Raw genomic sequence first — 27,926 nt, 5'->3', positions numbered from 1 at the left:
ATCAAGGGTCAAACAGGCCAAAATACCACGGTAATCCCCCACTTACCTTCACACTTACATTCACCCCATTGTTTTATACTGTGGCAATGAGACAGACTTTACATCAATGTTTTCAAATGGACGTTTACTAGGCAGCTGGTACACCAGATTTGGATTTGCTTCTAAAGGGATGGAATCGGAAGATAGGCATGCTCTGTTGTATTTTCAATCAGTCCTGTTTTTTAGGAGAGACGTGATCGTCATGGTAATCTGTTATTTTTTCCCTCACCCAAACAGCAAATCAGGAAGCTGCGACGAGAGTTGGACGCCTCCCAGGAAAAGGTCGCGACCCTCACATCTCAGCTGTCTGCCAATGTAAGTGCCTCTTACTTCAACAAACACTGAGCAGTCAAAACGTCTGCCTCGTGGTTCATTTGCATCCTAGCCTGTCAGAGAGGTTCGGGGGAAAACTCTGCCTTTGCCAAACCCTTGAATGTAAATCAGTCTAGACACCCACTAATTCCCTTTCTCTCTCTGACTCAAAGGTTTCTTAAGCTTCTGATGAAATGTTTTGAAGTCTGGGTTGTTGTTTTTTTCGAACACGGCTAGAATATGCAGCTTGTTTACCGGGAATTGTCCTGCGAAGCGAGCCTCATCCAGTGGGGCAGCAATATAGAGCGGCCTAGCAAGAACATGCAGATTCAACAAAACAGAGAGAGGGGGGAAAGAGGGGGCTTGTGAGCCCAGTTTGGAGGGAGGAAGTGTATTATACAGAGTGAGAGAGAATCCTGAGAACCTAAAGCCTATCAGGTCTCTGTGGAGAGATGGGCGCTCCTGTCTCTCTCTGTACTGGGCCCTGCGTGAAGCGTCTGATCAAGTGCGAGGCTGACAGGGTCTTCACCAGGGTCTCTGACTTTGATCGAGGAGTTATACATCTCCAGGCACTAAGGCAACACACTGCCAAGAAACTTCCAACTAGCTTTTGTGTTCACTGTGTGACTCATACAGACCCCAGATGTCTTTGTAGAAAAGTTGCATTGTTTAATTTATGAGAAAGCTTTTTTTAGATGCCTTTGTGTACATATACTGAACAAAAATATAAATGCATCGGCGAGCTGAAATATAAGATCCCAGACATTTTCCACATGCACAAATAGCTTATTTCTCTCGAATTTATTGTGCAAATCTGTTTACATCCCTGTTAGTGGGTACTTTTCCTTTGCCAAGATAATCCATCCACCTGACAGGTGTGGCATATCAAGAAGTTGATTAAACTACATAATCATTACACAGGTGCACCTTGTGCTGGGGACAATAAAAGGCCACTCTAAAATGAGCAGTTTTGTCACACAATACAATGCCACGTATACTACCGTTCAAAAGTTTGGGGTCACTTAGAAATGTCCTTGTTTTTGAAAGAAAGCAATTTTTGTTGTCCATTTAAAATAACATCAAATTGATCAGAAATACAGTGTAGACATTGTTAATGTTATAAATGACTATTGTAGCTGGGAACGGCAGATTTTTAATGGAATATCTACATAGGCATACAGAGGCCCATTATCAGCAACCATCACTCCTGTGTTCCAATGGCACGTTGTGTTAGCTAATCCAAGTTTAGCATTTTAAAAGGCTAATTGATCATTAGAAAACCCTTTTGCAATTATGTTAGCACAGCTGAAAACCTTTTTAGCCTTTTAAAATTATAAACTTGGATATCCACCAGAGCTGTTGCCAGAGAATTGAACGTTCATTTATCTACTATACATTGCCTCCAACGTCGTTTTTGAGAATTTGGCAGCACGTCCAACCGGCCTTACAAACGCAGACCATGTGTAACCACGCCAGCCCAGGACCTCCACATCTGGCTTATTCACCTGCGGACTCGTCTGAAACCAGCCACCCAGACAGCTGATGAAACTGAGGAGTATTTCTGTCTGTAATAAAGCCCTTTTGTGGGGTAAAACTCATTCTGATTGGCTGGGCCTGGTTCCCCAGTGAGTAGGCCTATACCCACCTATGCCAAGAGTGTCATCAAGGCAAAGGGTGGCTACTTTGAAGAACCTGGTTACTACATGATTCCATATGTGTTATTTCATAGTTTTGATGTCTTCACTATTATTCTACAATGTAGAAAATAGTAAAAATAAAGAAAACCCTTGAATATATATATATATATTACCTCATGCCTTTCCTGGGCTCCTGATCCCAATCTGTTCCAGTAGTGTCATCCCCGCCAGACCCATACACTCTCTCTGGTACCGGATGGTGTCTGGTACTGGATGGTGTCTGGTATCCAAGCTTCATGGCCCATGCTGTGCCTAGGAACAACATTTCTCTCCCGGGACTCCAGTGGTTGAAACATGCACTGCGGCATTGATTAAGGCAGCATTTTAGGTGATGTAAGCTGATTTGTCTGGGAGAGATACTGCATCTCCTGCAGGTGCATACTGTATGTTTGCAGTCATGTTCTCTTGAATGGCTGATTAAAGATAAATCCCACTTAGAGAGAGGCACTGTTTTGTCATTGAACGAACGAGAAGAGCTGTGAGTGTGGTGTCTGCTGATTGACGTCATCGTAGATTGACCCTAATCACATTTACATTTCAGTCATTTAGCAGACGCTCTTATCCAGAGCGACTTACAGTAGTACATTTTCGTACTTGTCCCCTGTGGGAATCAAACCCGCAACCCTGGAGTTGCAAGCGCTGTGCTCCACCAGCTGAGCTATACGGGACACTAATGTACTGTATGCTAGACGCTCATTTACTGTATCAGCTCACTGTCTTTGTAATATGTTAACATGGAAATTAATATTTTGACCTTTTTGGAATAAGGAATATTTTTAATAAAGGACTATTCGTTGTGTCACCTTCAGCATGCTCCTAGCAGGTCAGTCTGACCTGTTTTGTAGCTAAAATGGCCGCCACATCAGGCACACAGTTGTGTGTGTGTTGTCACATTTGGTTAGAGAAGCTCTCCCACGTCCACGTCAATCTATTTCATGTTTGTTTGGGTTTTCTTTGATGAGAACAAAGTCGAATGAGAAAAACCAGCATCCTGGAAAAAGGATTAAAAAGAACGTTGTCGAAGGGTCTTGGTATTGTACTGGTTTTAATTTTCTCCTCAGAAGAGATTCCATTCCTTGCCTTGGCTGTCATTAAAGTGGGTTTAAGAGGTGTGTTTATATCTCTGCGCTCTACTTACCTACCTACCTTACCCTAATTCTCCTTCCTTCACCTTCCGTCACTCTCTCTGTTTCATTTCCCTCTCTCACTCCTTTCCCTCTCTCACTCCTTTCTCTCCCCGCTAGATTGCCCTCCCTCTCTCTCTTATCCCCTCCCCTCTACCTCTTTTTGTGCCTTTCTCTTTGGGGATTTGGGAATTAGTATATCTAGCCGTCTGTGCTGGCTTGTTCTACAGTAGTCATGCTGCTGTGTGTGAGTGAGTGAGTGTGGATGAGTAGAGCAGAGAGGGCTTTGAGGATGGCGTCGACACTGGGCAGCAGCAGTAGTAGTAGGGGCAGCTCTCTGGCCGGTTCGCTGGTCTGGCCACCCCTCAACCACTACCCCGGCTCCCAGCAGAGGCCCCAGGGCAGGGGTCGCAAGGCCAAAGGCCAGCCGCGGGATGCATGGGAAGCTTCACAGCCCTACCCACAGGGCGGACAGGTGGGCAGCCGCGGTGGGTGTATGTCACATGATGGAGGGGGCTGATGGGATTGGACGGATGACATTTTGCAAAGGTTATATGCAATTCAGCCAGATATGGTTGAGCACCACCAATACCACCAATATGGTGTTGGCTTATTGGTGTAGGACTGTCATTACTGTGTTGCTACTCCTCCGCCCTGTCGAGCTGAGATTTTCTTATCGGTGGGCACGCTGCCTGGCTCTGTGTGACTCACTGGTCCTGACAGGTGTCTGAGGCTCCATGCGGTGGAGGTGCGTGGGTGTGAGCTCACACTGTTCTGTCTGTTTCTCTCTCTGTCACACACATGCACACACACAATTACTATTCTTGTATTTTCTAGGTGAGGACTTATCACCCCCCCCCCCTCCACACACACACACACACACACACACACACACACACACACACACACACACACACACACACACACACACTAACTCACGGTGCTATCCTATTTTCATGGAGCTTTACTTCCATCAGGCTCAGTGCAGCAGATGGTGTCATGCTGCTAAACATTTGGCACCCTTCAGTTTGTCGCCGGTGTTTCTTCAGGTGAAAAAATTACTCAGGTGCCGTTAAAGCAATGCTAAACCTTCCCTGACCTGTGTACAAGAAGATATGCCCATCTTTCACTTTGCTTTAGGTCTGGGTTCAGCTGTGTTTTTGTGCATGTTCAAATCAGCAGTTGGCTGTGAAAATCGGTCCTAATCATGGATGTTACTGCTGCTGCTGTTGTCTTCAGAGAAAGTGAAGGTTCACAGCTTTCAGAAGAGCAGACGTGGCGTAGCTACCACTTCTTCTGTAGCACAAGTTCTGTACGGCATGTCTTCTTTGGACCTCCTCCTGTTAACTTCCAGTTCATAAGCCACAAGTTATCAGCCTGGACCAGTGGGGGAGTGGTTAGCTGTATCATGCAGCAGGCTCAGCGTTGCCGTGTTGAAGTGCAAGCTGTAACTAGGGGGAATGTTCCTAGTGTTTTGGTTCAGATACAGAATTAAACATGATGGTCCAGCCAGTCAGTCAGCGCTGGTGGTTCAACAGAGGGATGACTTGACTCAGTCTATCAGAGCTGAGGGTCCCTGGGGAGAGTGATGACTCATGAGAAACACGAGGGAACATGAAGAGGTCGAGAGAAAAAATAGCCTACACCCTCAGGTCGCGTCGATTCTTCTTCTACATGTTTAAGTGGCTATCTAACGATGGATTTTCCACACTGTGTGCTCAATGTGTGTTTGTGGATCATCTTGAATCCACCTGATTAGAGGTTGTTCTACCTACAGAGAATGGTATATTTATAGGACTTCAGGAAAATGTGACAGAAAATGTGCCAATTTAACGTTGTCCCTTTATGCCTGCTTTAATGACTCGTCCAGTGCTTGTGTTGTCTGTGTTGAACTCTGACCTCTGTGTTGGCAGGCTCACCTGGTGGCAGCCTTTGAGAAGAGCCTGGGGAACATGACCTGTCGCCTAACGAGCCTCACCATGACAGCTGAGCAAAAGGTACGTGCCTTTTCCTGTTGCTGCGGCCCACCGCTTCCAGATACCTTCTCATGTGTAAAGTCGCGGCTTTAGTGTTTCATTGTCTCTGAGAAGTCTGCCGGTCTGTGCATATCACTGTTAATCCATGGTCCTTTACACTTTACAATAACAGTCATTTATCGTGTGTTAGAGCATTCATAAGGTCTTCATAAGCACTACATAACGTACCCTAAATCATTTATAATCCTCCTATGTCGTGCCCGTGGCACATTTACCACGCTTTATACAGCATGACATTTGCTTCTGAATGATTTCTGTATAGACCTCTTGATGAAGGCTTCATTACGTTAGAAGCTATGTTAAAGGACAATTCCATCCAAAAAAACTGTTTTTTGGTATTTTGTTTCATTAGTCCATTGTCATATGATGCAAAACGCATGATGCTGGGATAATTTCTGTATTTTTAAAGTTAACTATCTTCACTACTTGATTGCTGACAAGCAAAACATTTTGGGACTATGTCAACAATGGACTAATGAAACAAATACCAGAAGATAGTTATTGGGTGGTTTTTCTTTAAGTTTAGTGTAGGACTTTTTCCCCTTTTACTTTAAGATGTAACTAGTCACATATGTATCCTAATCCAGGACATTGGTTTTGCTCCATACTCTGCAGAGTTATTTCTTCAGGGGCGTGTACTGAATGATGCTATACTCATAGACAGATGTCAGACCACATTAGAGATGACAGAAGTGTTTGTTACGGTTCGTAATCGGCAGCGCTTGAGTGGGATTAGGGTCTGGGAGAAGAACCCAGATAGGGTAACGTCGTCGAGCTCTAAAACGAGGATCAGTGAAAGAATGGTGCATGTGTTGTAAATGTAAAGCCGTCCTTGTGATGAAACGTGAGCGTTTCCGCCTGTCCGCCCGTCCGTGGAAACCCTACTCATAACATTGACGAGCTGTGGCAGCCCTAATCCTGGATCAATTCAACCAGAGATTCTAGAGGGACGTCTTTGTTAAGCAAGCCGCCTGCGCCCTCCCAACTTTTAATTAAGACTGAAACCCTATCACAAGCCCACAGTGGTTTGGGGGGAATTGGAGTGCTGTTGCCTTATATCTAATCATGTGGGTTTAATAGAGAGGAGCGGCGCCGTGTAGCTTTTATCCAAGCAGGTGGGGCGGAGGGTAAAACTCTATTGCCAAACCTTATCTTCTTAAACCTGCTTATGGCCTATCTCTGTGTGCTTTTGAGGCAGGAATATTTGACTGAGTTATCGTACGACTGTCATTGAGTTTTGGATTGAGAATTGAGAGAATGGTGCCCCCGGCCGAAATGAAGGGTAGACCGTTAGAGATTTAGAGGCAGAAAACAAGATGTTTCTCTTGTAACAGGGTTAGTGAACAAAAAGGTCTATTCAAGATCCACCTAAAGCACATTTGTTCTTTTTTTGGGACTCCAAATGATATTTCTACAGTATATCTATAATCAAGCACATTCTGCCATTGTTTTCAAATGTGCAGGTTGGTATTGTCTGTGGTGGTGCTGTGGAGGTTGGTATTGTCTGTGGTGTGGTGGTGCTGTGGAGGTTGGTATTGTCTGTGGTGTGGTGGTGCTGCGGAGGTTGATCTGTGGCGCTGCTTCTCTTCCCTCAGGAGTCGGAGCTGGCTGAGCTGAGAGAGACCATCGAGGCGCTGAAAGCCCAGAACACAGACGCCCAGACAGCCATCCAAGTGGCCCTCAACGGCCCCGACCACCTACACAAAGGTAGCGCCGCCAGAGGAGAACCCTCCAGATGCGCTTTAGTGTGGGCAAGAACCGCACCTCTTCCTCTTGATCGACCCACACATTTCAAACTCTGTCCCTCTTTACTCATGACAGCAGCCATACACCACTCTAGAATGTTCAGAGCAGCCATACACCACTCTAGAATGTTCAGAGCAGCTATACACCACTCTAAATGTTCAGAGCAGCCATACACCACTCTAGAATGCTCAGAGCAGCCATACACCACTCTAGAATGTTCAGAGCAGCCATACACCACTCTAGAATGCTCAGAGCAGCCATACACCACTCTAGAATGGTCAGAGCAGCCATACACCACTCTAGAATGTTCAGAGCAGCCATACACCACTCTAGAATGTTCAGAGCAGCCATACACCACTCTAGAAAGTTCACCCTTTTTGAAAGTTGATCTCAAACACCTGGCGCTTGGGAGTTAGACTGGGTAGGTACTAAAAAAGCGAGTTGTCTTGTGCTTCTAGACCTGCGGATTAGGCGGCAACACTCGTCGGAGAGCATGTCCAGCATCAACAGTGCAGCCAGTCACTCATCCCTGGGCAGCGCCAAAGACCTAGAGGACAAGAAGAAGAAGAAGAAGAGCTGGGTAAGTTAGTGAGTGAAGAAATCCCACGGGAGAAGGAGAGGACGAGGGTTTCTTGGCTCGTATAGACGTCTCCATGCACTTCACTCTAACCTCTGAACCATCTAAACCATGCCAGTCTCACACTCCTTTCTACTGAGAAGTCATACATTGTCATAACTGTGACTTGTAATTCCACTCCCTTTTCTCACGCTCTCCCTAACCCTAACCCTCTGCCAGGGAAAGGAGAGAGGCAACAAGGTGAATATGAAACCCCCCATCCTCTCGCATGTCTATGACAGAGTGAATGACTTTGAGATAAAGAGGGGTAACACTTTTGTACAAGGATCACATATTGGGCACTCATTTCCTAAGTGTATAATTGTGTATATAAGTAGATAAATAGGACCTTTATTCTATAGAATTAGCCAGTTGTTAGTCCTTCATTCAGTGTTTCCTGTACTCATTCATGTGTAAAGAAGAAAACACAAAATAAAGGCCTAATAAAATGTGTTAATAATACCAAATAAAGGCTTAATTCACTATTTCAAATAGTGCCTAATGTGGTCCATATACCCGAAAGGGACAGATACTTATTTAAGCATGAATCAGTGCTGTCCCGCTTTGTTGCCTTAAATCCCCTAGTCAGTGTACCCCTTGATTAAGCGTACAGTCCATCTCTCCTAGTAATATTAAGCTTCTTTCCCCTCTCCTTCTGTGTGCAGTTACACTTCTGCCTCCCATGGAGAAAAAATTACACACCCTATTTGAGAAACGCATTCATTCAAAATCCACGTTTTTGTAAATCCTCCCTCTACCCTGTGTTTTTCTGCCGGTAATACAGTTTCCTGCTGGTTAATGACTACTATTTGCGAGGACCCTCTGAATAATTTTTCATTACATTCAATAATTACTCATACATTCTTATAATAAGATTCAGTACAGAAGACAACCCCACTTCAAGAGTATACAATCTGACCTCCATATTATCTCTCCTGGGAAACCATGATTACCTGCTAAATGTTCATCCAGGAGTACGACCAGCATCTTTACACCTGCTCAACTCTCTTTCCCAATCCTCCCCAGACTCTGAGCCAGAGAAAAGCTCAGCCCACGCTCAGAAATACACATCTGGTTCTTATTTATGCAGCTATTCATATTCATTTGCATATAAATTCTGCCTCTGTGCCCCTGTGGCCTGAAACACTGTGTGGCTCAGAGGTTAATGAAGTGCCTGTGATCTGGCTGAAGAGGGCATCGCTAACAGCAGGGAGCAGGACATGGGCACACACACACAAACACACACAAAAACACACACACATCAAGTGCAGTTTCCCCTCCCTGGATCCATTCTTCAACTTGTACAGGAAACAAAATGTCTCCTACTGCCGGCTCCATTGTGGCTCCAGATGTTCTTTGACATAGGGGGGAAAGGCTCCAGTCGCACTGAAAATGATGTGATTGTGCTAGGGCTCCTCCTCCAAACAAGGGAACCTAGAGATATGAGGCAGCTCAGCTCTGAGTGCCAAAATGCAAATGCCTCAGACCTCAGGAACTAATTGCCAGTTAAATGGAGTTTTAAAGGGGCAAGGGAAGTCTTTTGGGGTATGACAGTTGAACAAAGCTCATTAGGTATTTATAAGCTATATTCTTCAACAATCTATATACAGTGGGGAGAACAAGTATTTGATACACTGCTGATTTTGCAGGTTTTCCTACTTACAAAGCATGTAGAGGTCTGTAATTTTTATCATAGGTACACTTCAACTGTGAGAGACGGAATCTAAAACAAAAATCCAGAAAATCACATTGTATGATTTTTAAGTAATTAATTTGCATTTTATTGCATGACATAAGTATTTGATACATCAGAAAAGCAGAACTTAATATTTGGTACAGAAACCTTTGTTTGCAATTACAGAGATCATACGTTTCCTGTAGTTCTTGACCAGGTTTGCACACACTGCAGCATTGATTTTGGCCCACTCCTCCATACAGACCTTCTCCAGATCCTTCAGGTTTCGGGGCTGTCGCTGGGCAATACGGACTTTTAGCTCCCTCCAAAGATTTTCTATTGGGTTCAGGTCTGGAGACTGGCTAGGCCACTCCAGGACCTTGAGATGCTTCTTACGAAGCCAATCCTTAGTTGCTCTGGCTGTGTGTTTCAGGTCGTTGACATGCTGGAAGACCCAGCCACGACCCATCTTCAATGCTCTTCTGAGGGAAAGAGGTTGTTGGCCAAGATCTCGCGATACATGGCCCCATCCATCCTCCCCTCAATACGGTGCAGTAGTCCTGTCCCCGTTGCAGAAAAGCATCCCCAAAGAATGATGTTTCCACCTCCATGCTTCACGGTTGGGATGGTGTTCTTGGGGTTGTACTCATCCTTCTTCTTCCTCCAAACACGGCGAGTGGAGTTTAGACCAAAAAGCTCTATTTTTGTCTCATCAGACCACATGACCTTCTTCCATTCCTCCTCTGGATCATCCAGATGGTCATTGACAAACTTCAGACGGGCCTGGACATGCGCTGGCTTGAGCAGGGGGACCATGCGTGCTCTGCAGGATTTTAATCCATGACGGCGTAGTGTGTTACTAATGGTTTTCTTTGAGACTGTGGTCCCAGCTCTCTTCAGGTCATTGACCAGGTCCTGCCGTGTAGTTCTGGGCTGATCCCTCACCTTCCTCATGATCATTGATGCCCCACGAGGTGAGATCTTGCATGGAGCCCCAGACCAAGGGTGATTGACCGTCATCTTGAACTTCTTCCATTTTCTAATATCTGCGCCAACAGTTGTTGCCTTCTCACCAAGCTGCTTGCCTATTGTCCTGTAGCCCATCCCAGCCTTGTGCAGGTCTACAATTTTATCCCTGATGTCCTTACACAGCTCTCTGGTCTTGGCCATTGTGGAGAGGTTGGAGTCTGTTTGATTGAGTGTGTGGACAGGTGTCTTTTATACAGGTAACGAGTTCAAACAGGTGCAGTTAATACAGGTAATGAGTGGAGAACAGGAGGACTTCTTAAAGAAAAACTAACAGGTCTGTGAGAGCTGGAATTCTTACTGGTTGGTAGGTGATCAAATACTTATGTCATGCAATAAAATGCAAATTAATTACTTAAAAATCATACACTGTGATTTTCTGGATTTTTGTTTTAGATTCCGTCTCTCACAGTTGAAGTGTACCTATGATAAAAATTACAGACCTGTACATGCTTTGTAAGTAGGAAAACCTGCAAAATCGGCAGTGTATCAAATACTTGTTCTCCCCACTGTATATATCATTCATTTGAAAGTATAAAAATAGATGTACCAATCTCAGATTGCCCCTTTAAAGATAATGGTGGCCCTAGCGGTAATACAGTAGTGATGATGTGTGGGTCAGTGGAGCGGCGTGTCCTTGTGGTAACAGCAGTGATTGTTCTATCCTCAGGTGGCTGATTCCATCCCAGCACAGGTTAGTTGTACTAAAGCGTCTACCGTCCGTATGCTGTGGTGACTTCCTCCTCTCCTTTCCTCCTCAGTTCCTCAACGTTTTCCCCTTCTACAACTGTTCGGCATGGAAACAGTCCCCCTCTCCTCTTCCTCCATTTTGACTGCCTGTTTGTTTCTAGTTCCAGGACCTTAAAAAGTCTGGCTCCTCCCCTGCATTTCTCATTCCTCCTCCATACAGTCTGGCTCCTCCCTGCATTCCTCATTCCTCCAGTCTGGCTCCTCCCCTGCATTCCTCATTCCTCCTCCATACAGTCTGGCTCCTCCCTGCATTCCTCATTCCTCCTCCATACAGTCGCCCTTGATTGGATCCCTCTCTTGCCCTTGATTGAGTTGCCTTGCGTTCCCTCTCTCTCAGATGGTGACTGTTGCCTAAGAACAGCACTGACTTGGCCCGACAGGAAATTATGTCCGTTAAGTTGGAGAGATGGGCGATGTTGACGTTTTGGTGTTTCTCTTGCAGTTGCGGAGCTCGTTCAAGCAGGCGTTCAGTAAGAAGAAGGGCAACAAGCCTCAGTCTCCCCAAGATGACATCGAAGAGATGACGGACTCATCGCTACCTTCCTCGCCCAAGCTACAGCATGCTAACAGACAGGACAGCTTCCCAACACTACTCTCCTCAGCCTCTACTACAGAGTGAGTATACTGTAATATACACACATGGCAGATAGCCTAGCGGTTAGAGCGTTGGGCCAGTAACCGAAAGGTCGCTAGTTCGAATCCGCGAGCCGACAAGGTGAAGAATCTGTGGATTTTCCCTTGTGCAAGGCACTTAACCCTAATTTCTCGAGGGTCACTGTTGATAATGGCTGACCCTGGACGTGACCCTACCTCTCGGGGGGAGTTGGGATATGCAAAGACCACATTTCTAATTAACACATGTATGAATACACACTGGTACATGTGTGAAACAGGACAAATATAATCACCCACCTCATTATTATTATTATTACACACAGGCTACATCCCAATCTACATACAACACATACTTCAGCATCTTCCATTTCTTGGCACAAATGTTGTTTTTCTTCTGAATTCACACAGTTTTTTTTTTATGTCTCTTCTTGTTCACCTTGTTTCTCCATTTCATATGTCTATCTGTCCAGTAACAAGTGCGTTTGTGATAGCAAGCCCCTCCCCATTTGGATGTCAAAGAGAAGGCTAAACGGTCATGTGGTCTACAAACACAGATCTCGGTAACAGGCAGTGTGTGGCTGGCACGCTGTTGGGGGTGTGAAGTGCTTTCATCATCTTAACTCAGCCTGCTTTTATCTTTGTGTGGCTCCCAAATGGCACGTTAGTCCCTATATTGTGCACTCTAGGACCCATAGGGCTCTGGTCAACAGTAGTGCACTATGTAGGGAATAGGGTGCTCTTTGGGACGTAACCTTTCTCTCACAAAGGGCCCCAATCAGGCCACGACACAAAAATATAATGCACCAGAATGTGAGCCGCGTACACAAATATTAAAATCACTTGTAGCAGTCATGGGAGATTATATTATATTTCCGTGCTTACTGATACTGCTGGTGAATTGGCCATGTACAGAAGGCTCCTCCATCTTGCTAATATCCTCGGCTGGCCATGCATTTGCCAGAAGCATGCTAGTTTCATTCACATCTGCTGTGTGTGGGCCAGCTGGCTAGTTGGTTTACCCTCACTTCTTTGGAGGGTCCCTGACAGGCTTTCCTAGCCGTGGAGGGTGATGCTCATGGTGTGGGTTTTGAAGTCAATTTCCCCATTTCAGATCGTAAACTCAGCTATGACCTGCAGAGTTTGATAGTAGTGAATGACTTACATGGTAGCAGTAGTAGCAACACTGGAACCGTAGACAGACACCATCTTTGTCTTTGCTTGGCATGCCAGATGGACAATTCCTATGATAGAGGATTCACTCATCCCCAATGCTCACCTGATCCCTGTGTGACCCCATACCACCTATGTGTATGTGTGTTTTCTAAGTATGTCTGCCATAACAGTTTCCTACTGACTCCAATGGATCCTCTTTGGTTTGACTGTTCAGCCAAACTGCCCCTGTTTGTAGTATTTCTAGCCTGTATGTGTAACTATCCCTGTTTGTAGTATTTCTAGCCTGTATGTGTAACTATCCCTGTTTGTAGTATTTCTAGCCTGTATGTGTAACTATCCCTGTTTGTAGTATTTCTAGCCTGTATGTGTAACTACCCCTGTGTGTAGTATTTCTAGCCTGTATGTGTAACTATCCCTGTTTGTAGTATTTCTAGCCTGTATGTGTAACTATCCCTGTTTGTAGTATTTCTAGCCTGTATGTGTAACTATCCCTGTTTGTAGTATTTCTAGCCTGTATGTGTAACTACCCCTGTGTGTAGTATTTCTAGCCCTGTGACCCCTGTGTGACCCCTTGCAGGCTGTGTGAGTGCACGGAGGCGGAGGCGGAGATCATCCTGCAGCTGAAGAACGAGCTGAGGGAGAAGGAACTGAAGCTGACAGACATCCGCCTGGAGGCTCTTAGCTCCGCCCACCACCTGGACCAGATCCGAGAGGCCATGAACCGTATGCAGGTGAGGAACCAGGTAGCCTGCTAAACGAATGCACAACCCAAACCATGGGGGACCCACCAATGTGAATTAGCACTGACTTATATAACAAATCACTAATTGTACATATAGCCTTATATTGTTGTTTGTTTAACACTAATCCAGTCCATTTCTTATCTGTTGTTTTATCTGTATGTATATTGTTTATGCTGTAAAAACAATACTTCAGGAAGGAGACATTATTGGGTTGCATCCAGAGAGACCTGTTTCCCAGGGGCCAGTGGGGCGTGACACTGTGCAGTTAGGGAGCTAATGCAGTGTTTGGGGATTGTTCTGGCTCTTTGATGCCATGCCAGGGGTGACTGGGGTGGTCAGGGGGTTCAGGGGGAAGCCAACAAGCCGCGATGGCACCGTGGTCAATTTACAATATAACCACTCAGACCACTAATTAGGTTTATCTGTCAGTGGGGCTGGCCGTGCCATACACCCAATCACCTTTCTGGTAGAGCACTGACAATGCATCTCGTGACAAAGACCGGGGGGACAGTGGCTTGGCCGTTGATGTCAACTCCCATGACAAAACGGCAACTACTGGAGAAGTCAGCGCTCTCTCCTCAGATGTGTAGATAATCCACCCAGGCCCTTAATCTGGGATTTAGATTTGTGAACAGCCCAGTACAAAGAGCTCTGTTGAGATTAAAAGGCTCTCACAGCCAACAATGACACTAATACTGATCCACAATGATAACTATGGCCAGTCTGAATGCAAGGAAATTTCCATATTCTTCTAATCGGCTTACCTCTCAGTAGAATGACTTTATTTTACATTGGGTTGGGCTCAGTTTCTGGATTGCTCTCTAAAAGCGTCCATTTGTGGTGACGTCATTGTCTCCCAACATGTGGTGTAGGCCTACATGATGAGTTATAACCATAGAAATATGAATTACTAGACAGGACACTCAATACGGTTGCTGGTCCACCCATCACAGAACATTGACTTGAATGGGAATGTCCATTCTGGTAATTATGTTTCGATTGTTTAGAAAAGCATCTGTCAGGAAACAACGACATTGTCATTTAGAGTATCCTCCTGATGTTTATTCTCTGTCATTGGGCAGAATGAGATCGAGCTGCTGAAAGCAGAAAATGACCGTCTCAAGACGGGAGGCACCACGCCAGCCGCCACGCCAGCCAAGATGGGCCGGCCGCCCTCTGAGACCTCCAGCACATCCTCGTCCTCCTCGCGCCAATCTCTGGGCCTGTCCCTCAACAACCTCAATATCACAGACACCATCATGTCAGGTGAGCCACAGCTTTGAGCCTGTCCGTCAACAACCTCAACATCAACTGTGGTGACCCACCATAACCCCATGACTCTACAACATGACAGACACCATCATGTCAGGTGACCCACCATAACCCCGTGACTCTACAACATGACAGACACCATCATGTCAGGTGATTCACCACAGCCCCGTGACTCTACAACATGACAGACACCATCATGTCAGGTGACCCACCATAACCCCGTGACTCTACAACATGACAGACACCATCATGTCAGGTGATTCACCACAGCTCCGTGACTCTACATCATGACAGACACCATCATGTCAGGTGATTCACCACAGCCCCGTGACTCTGCAACATGACAGACACCATCATGTCAGGTGATTCACCACAGCCCTGTGACTCTACAACATGACAGACACCATCATTTCAGGTGATTCACCACAGCCCCGTGACTCTACAACTCAGTAGAACACTTTACATTATATTCTCCTGGATGATGATTTAGATGAACAGTTTACACGCTGCGTTGCCCTATCTTTACTGTTACCCAACACGCTGCGTTGTCCTATCTTTACTGTTACCCAACACGCTGCGTTGCCCTATCTTTACTGTTACCCAACACGCTGCGTTGCCCTATCTTTACTGTTACCCAACACGCTGCGTTGCCCTATATTTACTGTTACCCAACACGCTGCGTTGTCCTATCTTTACTGTTACCCAACACGCTGCGTTGCTCTATCTTTACTATTACCCAACACGCTGCGTTGTCCTATCTTTACTGTTACCCAACACGCTGCGTTGCCCTATCTTTACTTTTACCCAACACGCTGCGTTGCTCTATCTTTACTGTTACCCAACACGCTGCGTTGCCCTATCTTTACTGTTACCCAACACGCTGCGTTGTCCTATCTTTACTGTTACCCAACACGCTGCGTTGTCCTATCTTTACTGTTACCCAACACGCTGCGTTGCCCTATCTTTACTGTTACCCAACACGCTGCGTTGCTCTATCTTTACTGTTACCCAACACGCTACGTTGCCCTATCTTTACTGTTACCCAACACGCTGCGTTGTCCTATCTTTACTGTTACCCAACACGCTGCGTTGTCCTATCTTTACTGTTACCCAACACGCTGCGTTGTCCTATCTTTACTGTTACCCAACACGCTGCGTTGTCCTATCTTTACTGTTACCCAACACGCTGCGTTGCCCTATCTTTACTGTTACCCAACACGCTGCGTTGTCCTATCTTTACTGTTACCCAACACGCTGCGTTGCTCTATCTTTACTGTTACCCAACACGCTGCGTTGCCCTATCTTTACTGTTACCCAACACGCTGCGTTGCCCTATCTTTACTGTTACCCAACACGCTGTTCGGCCAGTTTGAAGACAATGTGCTAATCCTTTTGGATGAAGGTGAATCACCACAGCACGTTTGTCCAAGTAGAGTTCCTCAAGTTGAAGTAACATCTGCATCAATCAAGCAGACGACAGACCTCCTCGGAGAGGTGTGTGTGTGTGTGTGTGTGTGTGTGTGTGTGTGTGTGTGTGTGTGTGTGTGTGTGTGTGTGTGTGTGTGTGTGTGTGTGTGTGTGTGTGTGTGTGTGTGTGTGTGTGTGTGTGTGTGTGTGTGTGTGTGTGTGTGTGTGTGTGTGTGTGTGTGTGTGTGTGTGTGTGTGTGTGTGTGTGTGAGAGAGAGAAACTAATTAAACCTTGTATGCTCCTCTACTCCGGCCTTGTCCTCGTCGATGAGTGGAGTGCTGTTCGGTCCTCCTTTGGTCTCCTCGTCTGTCCTGTAATTAAAACAGAACACTCTCGGAGGACTTTGGGGCTGTTTAATTGATGGGGGGATGAGTTGGGAGCAGCAGCGCGTGGGAAGACGAGTGGCAGAGGGCCCTTATCACCCCTGCACAGAGCCTGCGTGCCAGCAAGCCAGCCGAATACAAAGTAGTTCCCCTTCCTCCCCAGTTCATTGTAAATAAAGCAGAGAGAGAGGAAAATAGATTGTTTATAATTAATATCTGGAGCTCCTAGCAATGTAACTTTTTTAGCCTGACAACCGTGTCTTTCAAACAGGCAGGAGGACCGCTCTATATTACATTTAGGCTCTGTGGTTTTTACTTCTCTATTTTTCAGACGCTTTTATTACAGAGATGTGTCACGTTCCTGACCTGTTTTCTGTTAGTTGTTTTATGTGTTAGCTGGTCAGGACGTGAGTTTGGGTGGGCAGTCTATGTTTTCTGTTTCTATGTTGGTTTGGGTACCTAATATGGTTCTCAATTAGAGGCAGGTGGTTTTCATCTCCTCTGATTGAGAATCATATTAAGGTAGGTGTTTTCACATTGTTTGTCGTGGGTGGTTGTCTCCTGTGTCTGTGTCTATGTTGCACCATACGGGACTGTTTCGTTCGTTCGTCGTTTTGTGTAGTCATTTTCCTGTTCGTTCGTTCTGCGTTACATGTAAGTCCTTACGTTCAGGTTTGTCTACATCGTTTTGTTATTTTGTTTATATTTAAGTGAAGTTCGTGTTTTCGTCTTTAGTTTAATAAATATAATGTCAAATCACAAGTCTGCATTTTGGTTCGATCCCTGCTCCTCCTCTTCGTATGAAGAGGAGGAGGAACGCCGTTACAGAACCACCCACCAATCCAGAACCAAGCAGCGCAAGTTCGAGCAGCGGCCAAGAGATCAGGACTCATGGACTTGGGAGGACGAATTAAACGGCAAGGGCTGCTACACATGGGAGGAGATCCTGGCTGGAAGGGATCGCCTCCCATGGGAACAGCTGGAGGCGCTTAGGAGAGCGGAGGCAACGGGAGAGAGGAACCGCAGATATGAAGGCTAGCAAGGAAGCCCGAGAAGAAACCCCAAAAAATTCTTGGGGGGGCTAAGAGGTAGTGGGCCAAGGGCAGGTAGGAGACCTGCGCCCACTTCTCAGGCTAACCGTGGAGAGCGGGAGTACGGGCAGACGCCGTGTTACGCAGTAGAGCGCACGGTGTCTCCTGTACGTGTGCATTGCCCGGTGCGGGTTATTCCACCTCCCCGCACTGGTAGGGCTAGATTGAGCATTGAGCCAAGTGCCATGAAGCCGGCTCTACATATCTGGCCACCAGTGCGTCTCCTTGGGCCGGCTTACATGGCACCAGCCTTACGCATGGTGTCCCCGGTTCGCCTACATAGCCCGGTGCGGGTTATTCCACCTCCCCGCACTGGGCGGGCGACGGGGAGCATTCAACCAGGTAAGGTTGGGCAGGCTCAATGCTCAAGGGAGCCAGTACGCCTGCACGGTCCGGTATTTCCGGCGCTACCTCCCCGCCCCAGCCCAGTACCACCAGTGCCTACACCACGCACCAGGCTTCCAGTGCGTCTTCAGAGCCCTGTTCCTCCTCCACGCACTCTCCCTATGGTGAGTGTCTCCAGCCCAGTGCCTCCAGTTCCGGCACCACGCACTAAGCCACCTGTGCGTCTCCAGAGCCCTGTACACACTGTTCCTTCTCCCCGTACTCGTCCTGATGTGCGTGCCCTCAGCCCGGTGCCACCAGTGCCGGTACCACGCACCAGGCAAATAGTACGCTTTGAGAGTCCAGTGTGCCCTGTCCCTGCTCCCCGCACTAGCCTGAAGGTGCGTGTCCTTAGCCCGGTGCCTCCAGTTCCGGCACCACGCACTAGGTCTACAGTGCGCCTTATCCGGCCAGAGCCATCCGTCTCCCCAGCGCCATCTGAGCCATCCGTCTCCCCAGCGCCATCTGAGCCATCCGTCTCCCCAGCGCCATCTGAGCCATCCGTCTCCCCAGCGCCATCTGAGCCGCCCGTCTGTCCCGAGCCGTCAGAGCCGATAGTCAGTCAGGAGCCGCTAGAGCCATTCGTCAGACAGGATCTGCCAGAGCCGCCAACCAGACAGGATCTGCCAGAGCCGCCAACCAGACAGGATCTGCCAGAGCCGCCAACCAGACAGGATCTGCCAGAGCCGCCAACCAGACAGGATCTGCCAGAGCCGCCAACCAGACAGGATCTGCCAGAGCCGCCAACCAGACAGGATCTGCCAGAGCCGCCAACCAGACAGGATCTGCCAGAGCCGCCAACCAGACAGGATCTGCCAGAGCCGCCAGTGAGCCATGAGCGTCCAGAGCTGTTAGTGAGCCATGAGCAGCCAGAGCCGTCAGCGAGCCATGGGCAGCCAGAGCCGTCAGCGAGCCATGGGCAGCCAGAGCCGTCAGCCTGCCATGAGCGTCCAGAGCCGTCAGCCTGCCATGAGCGTCCAGAGCCGTCAGCCTGCCATGAGCGTCCATAGCTGTCAGCCTGCCATGAGCGGTCCAGAGCCGTCAGCCTGCCATGAGCGTCCAGAGCCGTCAGCCTGCCATGAGCTGCCCCTCAGCCCGAAGCGGCTAGTAATCCAGAACTGCCCCTCAGTCCAGAGCTGTCTCTCTGTCCGGAGCTGCCCTTCAGTCCGGAGTTGCCCCTCTATCCTGAGCTACCTCTCTATCCTGAGCTACCTCTCTATCCTGAGCTACCTCTCTATTCCGACCTACCTCGCTGTCCTGAGCTACCTGGTCCCGGAGCTGTCCCTTATCTTGGTGTTGCCCCTTATATTAGGTGGGTGGAAAAGGAGGGTGGTCATTCTAAGGGGGAGACGTAAGCTGGGATTGACTATGGTGGGGTGGGGACCTCGCCCAGAGCCTGAGCCACCACCGTGGTCAGATGCCCACCCAGACCCTCCCCTAGACTTTGTGCTGGTGTGCCCGGAGTTCGCACCTTGAGGGGGGGGTTATGTCACGTTCCTGACCTGTTTTCTGTTAGTTGTTTTATGTGTTAGCTGGTCAGGACGTGAGTTTGGGTGGGCAGTCTATGTTTTCTGTTTCTATGTTGGTTTGGGTACCTAATATGGTTCTCAATTAGAGGCAGGTGGTTTTCATCTCCTCTGATTGAGAATCATATTAAGGTAGGTGTTTTCACATTGTTTGTCGTGGGTGGTTGTCTCCTGTGTCTGTGTCTATGTTGCACCATACGGGACTGTTTCGTTCGTTCGTCGTTTTGTGTAGTCATTTTCCTGTTCGTTCGTTCTGCGTTACATGTAAGTCCTTACGTTCAGGTTTGTCTACATCGTTTTGTTATTTTGTTTATATTTAAGTGAAGTTCGTGTTTTCGCACTAAGCCACCTGTGCGTCTCCAGAGCCCTGTACACACTGTTCCTTCTCCCCGTACTCGTCCTGATGTGCGTGCCCTCAGCCCGGTGCCACCAGTGCCGGTACCACGCACCAGGCAAATAGTACGCTTTGAGAGTCCAGTGTGCCCTGTCCCTGCTCCCCGCACTAGCCTGAAGGTGCGTGTCCTTAGCCCGGTGCCTCCAGTTCCGGCACCACGCACTAGGTCTACAGTGCGCCTTATCCGGCCAGAGCCATCCGTCTCCCCAGCGCCATCTGAGCCATCCGTCTCCCCAGCGCCATCTGAGCCATCCGTCTCCCCAGCGCCATCTGAGCCATCCGTCTCCCCAGCGCCATCTGAGCCGCCCGTCTGTCCCGAGCCGTCAGAGCCGATAGTCAGTCAGGAGCCGCTAGAGCCATTCGTCAGACAGGATCTGCCAGAGCCGCCAACCAGACAGGATCTGCCAGAGCCGCCAGTGAGCCATGAGCGTCCAGAGCTGTTAGTGAGCCATGAGCAGCCAGAGCCGTCAGCGAGCCATGGGCAGCCAGAGCCGTCAGCGAGCCATGGGCAGCCAGAGCCGTCAGCCTGCCATGAGCGTCCAGAGCCGTCAGCCTGCCATGAGCGTCCAGAGCCGTCAGCCTGCCATGAGCGTCCATAGCCGTCAGCCTGCCATGAGCGGTCCAGAGCCGTCAGCCTGCCATGAGCGTCCAGAGCCGTCAGCCTGCCATGAGCTGCCCCTCAGCCCGAAGCGGCTAGTAATCCAGAACTGCCCCTCAGTCCAGAGCTGTCTCTCTGTCCGGAGCTGCCCTTCAGTCCGGAGTTGCCCCTCTATCCTGAGCTACCTCTCTATCCTGAGCTACCTCTCTATCCTGAGCTACCTCTCTATTCCGACCTACCTCGCTGTCCTGAGCTACCTGGTCCCGGAGCTGTCCCTTATCTTGGTGTTGCCCCTTATATTAGGTGGGTGGAAAAGGAGGGTGGTCATTCTAAGGGGGAGACGTAAGCTGGGATTGACTATGGTGGGGTGGGGACCTCGCCCAGAGCCTGAGCCACCACCGTGGTCAGATGCCCACCCAGACCCTCCCCTAGACTTTGTGCTGGTGCGCCCGGAGTTCGCACCTTGAGGGGGGGGTTATGTCACGTTCCTGACCTGTTTTCTGTTAGTTGTTTTATGTGTTAGCTGGTCAGGACGTGAGTTTGGGTGGGCAGTCTATGTTTTCTGTTTCTATGTTGGTTTGGGTACCTAATATGGTTCTCAATTAGAGGCAGGTGGTTTTCATCTCCTCTGATTGAGAATCATATTAAGGTAGGTGTTTTCACATTGTTTGTCGTGGGTGGTTGTCTCCTGTGTCTGTGTCTATGTTGCACCATACGGGACTGTTTCGTTCGTTCGTCGTTTTGTGTAGTCATTTTCCTGTTCGTTCGTTCTGCGTTACATGTAAGTCCTTACGTTCAGGTTTGTCTACATCGTTTTGTTATTTTGTTTATATTTAAGTGAAGTTCGTGTTTTCGTCTTTACTTTAATAAATATAATGTCAAATCACAAGTCTGCATTTTGGTTCGATCCCTGCTCCTCCTCTTCGTATGAAGAGGAGGAGGAACGCCGTTACAATATGTTTTTCCCCAAGATTGTTTCTTCCCTTGATAGTTGTGTTTGTGCCCACAGATATTCTCCTGGACGATGGTTATGAGGGCAATCTACGCAAAGAGGGGCGCAGTGTCCGCATTGTGGTCACAATCAACAGTGGCTCCAATAAGACCAAGGTAACTAAGTGAGATATAGGTGCCTAGAATCAACAGTGGCTCCAATAAGTCCACGGTAGCTAATGAGATATGGTGCCTAGAATAACAATGTGAGAATCTTATGCTGTCGTATAATCAGATGCTTCGGTACCAGCGCTTGACTTGGGCAGGAGCTCACCGGAGCCGAGTACCGGGACCTTCGTTTTTCTGTTCCTCTTATAAAATATTATATCAAAATAACTTTGGAGCTCCTGCACCTTAATATAAACAGTACCGGCAACCAAAAAAACACTGGCACCTATTTCAGTCCAAATCACTGTTTGGTACAACAATTTTGTCACTTATTTTCATTCAAGTCTCTGACATGCTACATTTTCTAATTCCCTATTGTACACTCAGGGTATGCAAAGCCAGGAGTACCTCATTGGTTCCATCGGCGTGAGCGGAAAGACCAAGTGGGATGTGCTAGATGGAGTAATCAGACGATTATTCAAGGTAAAACCTCCTTCCCCCTGCTCACCATATGATCAGTCACTGACTGAACCCTACAGACAAAAAAACAAATATGAAGCACTACATTTTTTGTGTCAGAAAAAGCTCATGATATCTGGTTCTTCATCTGTATGATTGACAGACTATTTCTTTGTTGTGGAAACACATGGATAAACACTGAGATATTAGATAGAATGTGTCTATCTTAGAATTCTATTTGACCATTTCCCCTCCAGGAGTACGTGTTCCGGGTGGACCCACTGACCAGTCTGGGGCTGAACTCAGACAGTATAGTCAGCTATAGGATGGGGGATGTGGTGCGGGCCCACGCCGCTGAACTGCCTGAAATGCTGCCCTGTGGCTACCTGGTGGGGGACAACAACGTCATCAGCGTCAACCTCAAAGGTACTAGGATGGCCCAGACTAACGGCATGATGCATTTCACTGTTTCTATTGTTGTGTGTTTTATGTATTACTGTACGTCCTACATCCTTTTAAGGACATGACCAAACACATTTCCCTCTGGTGGGATAATAAAGCTTATTAAATCCAAATAGCACAGATATAGAGGAAGGGCCTTGAGTCTTGACCATGAGACCTGACCAGGAACAACCCACGGCCCTGCCTATAGGATGGCACATTTCCAAACATGACAAAATGGAACCCCAGAAGGTTTAAATAGAATTTCCAAAAGCTTCTTCATCCTGACATGACAATACCCTCATGCACTTTGAAAAGCACTTCGGACACTTCAGTCAATGTTCTGCTCCTGAAGGGGCAAAGGAGGTGTTTTAAATGGACTAACATCGGCTTCCATTTTTATCCACCAGAGCAACAAAAAAAAAGTAGACAACACTTCCTTTATTTCACTCGCATGCTGGCTGCTATATTCCTGTGGTCGTAATGGCCGCTTCTCTCCCATAGTCACAACAGTGGCCATCAGCAGGAAAATGTAGAGGGCCAGGCCTGAACTAGGTGCCATTGAATCCTGTGTCAGCACTCTGCATTACAGTTGTGTTTTCACTGGAGGAGTAGTGTCCAAGCTCCCATCAACAGTCAATTATAGTTACTCTGCAGTCATTGAAGCTGAATTATAGTTACTCTGCAGTCATTGAAACTGAATTATAGTTACTCTGCAGTCATTGAAGCTGAATTATAGTTACTCTGCAGTCATTGAAGCTGAATTATAGTTACTCTGAAGTTATTGAAGCTGAATTATAGTTACTCTGCAGTCATTGAAGCTGAATTATAGTTACTCTGAAGTCATTGAAGCTGAATTATAGTTACTCTGAAGTTATTGAAGCTGAATTATAGTTACTCTGCTGATCCTAAATCAGCGCTCCCACTGAGACGCTTGACACATACGCCACCTGACGTCCCAAAGAGTTGCACCATAAACAATAATCAACTCTTCCCATTTCTCCTGATTTATTTTATGTTAACATCATTTATTAGCCATCACACAGTCGCACCGCATTTAATTATGATATTTTATGGGCTATTACCTGAGTGAATGAACTCAATTCATTCCATTCGTTCTAGAATGACATGAATTCTATTCAGTCTAACACAGGTTGTGAGAGGCTATGTACCGTTATATACCGTTAACATGATAATATCCTGTATTATTAGCACCTAGTATCATCAGACAATCACGTCTCTCCTCCTGCAGGTGTGAAGGAGAACAGCATAGACAGCCTGGTATTTGACACCCTCATCCCCAAGCCCATCATCCAGAGATACCTCAACCTGCTCATGGAGCATCGCCGCATCATCCTCTCTGGCCCCAGCGGCACCGGGAAGTCCTTCCTGGCCAGCAAGCTGGCAGAGTTCATTGTCACCAAGTCTGGTCGAAAGGTCACGGAGAGCAACTTGGCTAGCTTCAACGTGGACCAGAAATCCAGCAAGGTAAGAAAACACTCAGCCAAGAGTATTAAGGAGCTAGTTGCTAAGGAGTCGGCATATTTGTCTATAAATCGCCTCGCTTGGCACTATACAGTATATCAAGGACAGTGGTCCTATTTCAAAGACAAAGTAACACTCACTTTATGAATAATGGCCACATCTTTAAGCTCACTGTGTGTTGTTTCTGGGCAGGACCTGCGTCAGTACCTATCCAGCCTGGCAGAGCAGTGCAACTCTGAGGACAGCGAGACGGAGCTGCCCACCGTGGTCATACTGGACAACCTCCACCACATCGGCTCACTCAGCGACATCTTCAACGGATTCCTCAACTACAAGTACCACAAATGGTGAGTATAGCTCCACCGGCACAGCAAGCAAGTCTAGCCGCTATAGGATGGTGGTGGTGATGATGATGATGGGGGTGATGATGATGATTGTGTTTAACTCAAATGCAACAGTTAGAGTTTATGTGAACACTGAGATTCTGTACCAACAACCATTTCTAGCTTTACTCATTACAAGATGGTCGTGTTGGTGATGGTGGTGGTGATGATGATGATGGGGGTGATGATGATGATTGTGTTTAACTCAAATGCAACAGTTAGAGTTAATGTGAACACTGGGATTCTGTACCAACAACCATTTCTAGCTTTACTCATTACAAGATGATGCAATTCGTATTCTATTCAAGAGAGTTTACCTACTGTTCCCTGATAAGCACAATCACTGTTGTGAAGGAAAGGTAAATATCCTTATTGCCTGGCCCTGGTACGTAACTGCACTGTCCTCAGTATAATTGTTCTGTCTTGTCTGCAGCCCGTATGTGATTGGAACCATGAACCAGGGAGTGTCTTCCTCTCCCAACCTTGAGCTTCACCACAATTTCAGGTATGTCACCAACACTCAAACCAGGATTCAAAAGCTTCATTTGCTCTTTGCTTTGAACATATTGTTTTTCCTGTACAGACAACATATTCAAGCAGATTTTTGCTAACTAACATTATTTTGGGGCTTTTTTCTTTTTTTTGAAAACTCTGTTTATTCAGTTTTACACACAAGACAACATAAATAATATACTCAACTAGAAAAAATACAAATAAAAAAGAATAGCTTTAAAGATACCGTACTTTGGACAAGTTGAACACACCGGGCAGAAGGCTACCAGGGCCATCTGTAGTACAGGGACAGAGCAGACACCTCACCATTGTTCCTGTAAACAGACAAAGAATAGGGGTGGAGAAATACAACCACCCAACCATCCACTGGACAATTTTTTTTTTTTTTTACAATGCTTTAAAAAATATATATATATAATTATGTAAGCGTGAACAAAATTAAAAAATTAAAAACAGGGCAAAACGAGCTCACATTTTAGTCTCTGACAGGGCAAGATGAACAAGGCATCCGCAGGTCACATTCAATAAGAATCAATAGGCACATCAACCTTAATGCCCCCCCCCACCCAAAAGAAAAAACAAACAAAGAAATGCTCATCCAGCCCTTAATTCACAAGGGAGTCAAATACAGACTTATTTATGTTTTAATATGAATGCCATTAAAGGATGGACTGTTTAAAGTAAGACCGGAATGGAGCCCAAGCCTCATTAAACAGTTTGGGGTTCCCACGTGTATTGAATTACATTTTTTCTAGTTTCTGAGAGCACAACACATCTCGCACCCAATATTTATAAGATGGGGGAGCTGCCATCTTCCAGTTCTGTAGTGTTAGCCGTCTAGCTAAAAGAGTTGTATAAGCAACAGTGTCCAACTGGATTCTTGACAGGGGGGTACCTATGGGCAGTACTCCAAAAAGGGATGTAAGGGGAGACGGATTTATAACAGTGTCATATATATTAGAGAAACATTTAAATATGAATTCCCAGAAACCTGACAGTTTATGACAGCCCCAAAACATATGATACAGTGTGGCTGGTTCTGTTTTACATCGGACACAGGTAGGATCAAAATCTGAGAATATTCTTCCCAGTTTGGCCCGGGGCCTTTTTCAACAATAAGATGTGCTGTATTATTTTAAAAAGGGCAACTATAAAAAATATAAAAAATTGTAACTCAATTAAAAATGAATCAATAGTCAATAGTAAAACTGGAATTTCCCTAATGCTGAATTCCAAATCGACCTCTAGTGCCATTCTCTAGTCACTGATCTGAAAGAATTGGACCTAGGTATAAGAAACTTGATGCTTCATCTTTTCTTTCCATAGGTTGATTTGAATAACCACCACATCCAATCATTTCAGGTCTACCGGAATCATGTAGCGGTGTAGCCTCCAATTCCATCACAGCTGCTCCATAGAGTGTGATGTCATGCATGTTGTCTCGTCATCCTTTCCCCCCGTCTCCAGGTGGGTGCTGTGTGCCAACCACACGGAGCCGGTCAAGGGTTTCCTGGGCCGATTTCTGCGCAGGAAGCTGATCGAGACAGAGATCAACAGGAACATGCGCAGCAATGACCTCATCAAGGTCATCGACTGGATTCCCAAGACGTGGCAGCACCTCAACGGCTTCCTGGAGGCTCACAGCTCCTCAGACGTCACCATCGGTTAGACAATGCACGCACGCATGCCCACACACACACTGAGTTCACATATTTCTAAATGATCGTTTGAACATTGCACACATGACACTTAATAAGTGTATTTTGGTGTTGTGACTTTGGCTATGTGCTCAAACTGAAAGGCGCTACATGGTCAATCAGACGTCTGCATTGGCCGTGCAGCATTTACGGTGATAGGGGCTCTGCAGAAGTCAGGGCATTCATACTTCTTGCACTTCCCTGAGCAGCACAGAGCTGTTAGAAGTTGTCAAGGAAGTGAATTTGTGTTTATACCGGACCTCCCGCTGCCACCTACCGTCAACCAATCATGTCAATGCGGAGCTATACTGAGCCCTCCGCATTGTTACAAAATTTGAGAGGCGCACGGCGATGCGGTACAGAGCTCAATTTGGCCTCTGCGTCACACCATCCGTACTGCGCCTCCGACCACATTTTCCAATCAAGCATTAATTGTCTCTGATCCAGCAAAACACACTGAATGTGTTGTGTTCTGCCTACAGGTCCCAGGCTCTTCCTGTCCTGCCCCATGGATGCAGATGGCTCGCGGGTGTGGTTCACTGACCTATGGAACTACTCCCTGGTGCCTTACCTGCTGGAAGCCGTTAGAGAAGGGCTCCAGGTGGGTACAGACGGAGGTCAAAGGACACAAAGTGGAGGGGTACCGGTGTAGGGTGAAGTTGCCCCTGTCATCAGCATCTATGATTTCTCCTTTTGCTTAACTCATTTCTCGTTTTGTGGCCACCATTACAGCTGTACGGCAAGAGGGCGGCGTGGGAGGACCCGTCTAAGTGGGTGAAGGACACCTACCCCTGGAGATCTGCCTCCTTGCAGCATGACAGCCAGGCCCTGCTCCAGTTACGGCCAGAGGACGTGGGCTATGACGGCTACAGCTCCTCCAAAGAGGGCGCCTCTTCCAAACAAGTGTCACAGAGTGACACGGAAGGAGACCCACTGGTAAGGAGAAATTAAAACAAAGCCCTGAAATGCTGAAAGAAGGTCCAGTATGGGGATTTCGCTCTCATGGTGAGCGAGTGTTGCACCTTTTCCTGTCCAATTACTTAATTTCCTTCTATCATGTTTCGTAGCATCGTTAAACATTATTGAACATTATTGAATTAAGTTTCCGCCCTGAGCCCTTCTATCAGCACTTCAGTTTTACAGTCCTAGGACTGAGCAAATCAAATCAAATGTATTTATATAGCCCTTCTTACATCAGCTGATATCTCAAAGTGCTGTACAGAAACCCAGCCTACAACCCCA

General features: G+C 47.0%; 1 protein-coding gene across 1 annotated transcript in view; it reads left to right on the top strand.

The window, feature by feature from the left end:
* The window catches only part of LOC139533278 (neuron navigator 3-like), a 53,992-nt gene that overhangs the window by 21,247 nt on the left and 4,819 nt on the right, over positions 1–27,926 (top strand). The window contains exons 12-30 of the mRNA XM_071331347.1: positions 7–30; positions 277–354; positions 5,086–5,169; positions 6,804–6,915; positions 7,413–7,534; positions 7,751–7,771; positions 10,942–10,965; positions 11,464–11,636; positions 13,387–13,540; positions 14,635–14,818; positions 21,618–21,715; positions 22,094–22,189; positions 22,423–22,591; positions 23,859–24,094; positions 24,284–24,438; positions 24,908–24,979; positions 26,455–26,651; positions 27,167–27,285; positions 27,417–27,620. Coding sequence (XP_071187448.1) covers positions 7–30; positions 277–354; positions 5,086–5,169; positions 6,804–6,915; positions 7,413–7,534; positions 7,751–7,771; positions 10,942–10,965; positions 11,464–11,636; positions 13,387–13,540; positions 14,635–14,818; positions 21,618–21,715; positions 22,094–22,189; positions 22,423–22,591; positions 23,859–24,094; positions 24,284–24,438; positions 24,908–24,979; positions 26,455–26,651; positions 27,167–27,285; positions 27,417–27,620 — 2,322 coding nt within the window. The remainder of the gene's footprint in view (positions 1–6; positions 31–276; positions 355–5,085; positions 5,170–6,803; positions 6,916–7,412; positions 7,535–7,750; positions 7,772–10,941; positions 10,966–11,463; positions 11,637–13,386; positions 13,541–14,634; positions 14,819–21,617; positions 21,716–22,093; positions 22,190–22,422; positions 22,592–23,858; positions 24,095–24,283; positions 24,439–24,907; positions 24,980–26,454; positions 26,652–27,166; positions 27,286–27,416; positions 27,621–27,926) is intronic.

The sequence above is a fragment of the Salvelinus alpinus genome, chromosome 11 (genome assembly GCF_045679555.1).
Source record: "Salvelinus alpinus chromosome 11, SLU_Salpinus.1, whole genome shotgun sequence".
NCBI lineage: Eukaryota > Metazoa > Chordata > Actinopteri > Salmoniformes > Salmonidae > Salvelinus > Salvelinus alpinus.
Note: the sequence above shows the minus strand (reverse complement) of the source record. Positions and strands in the feature narration are given on the sequence as shown.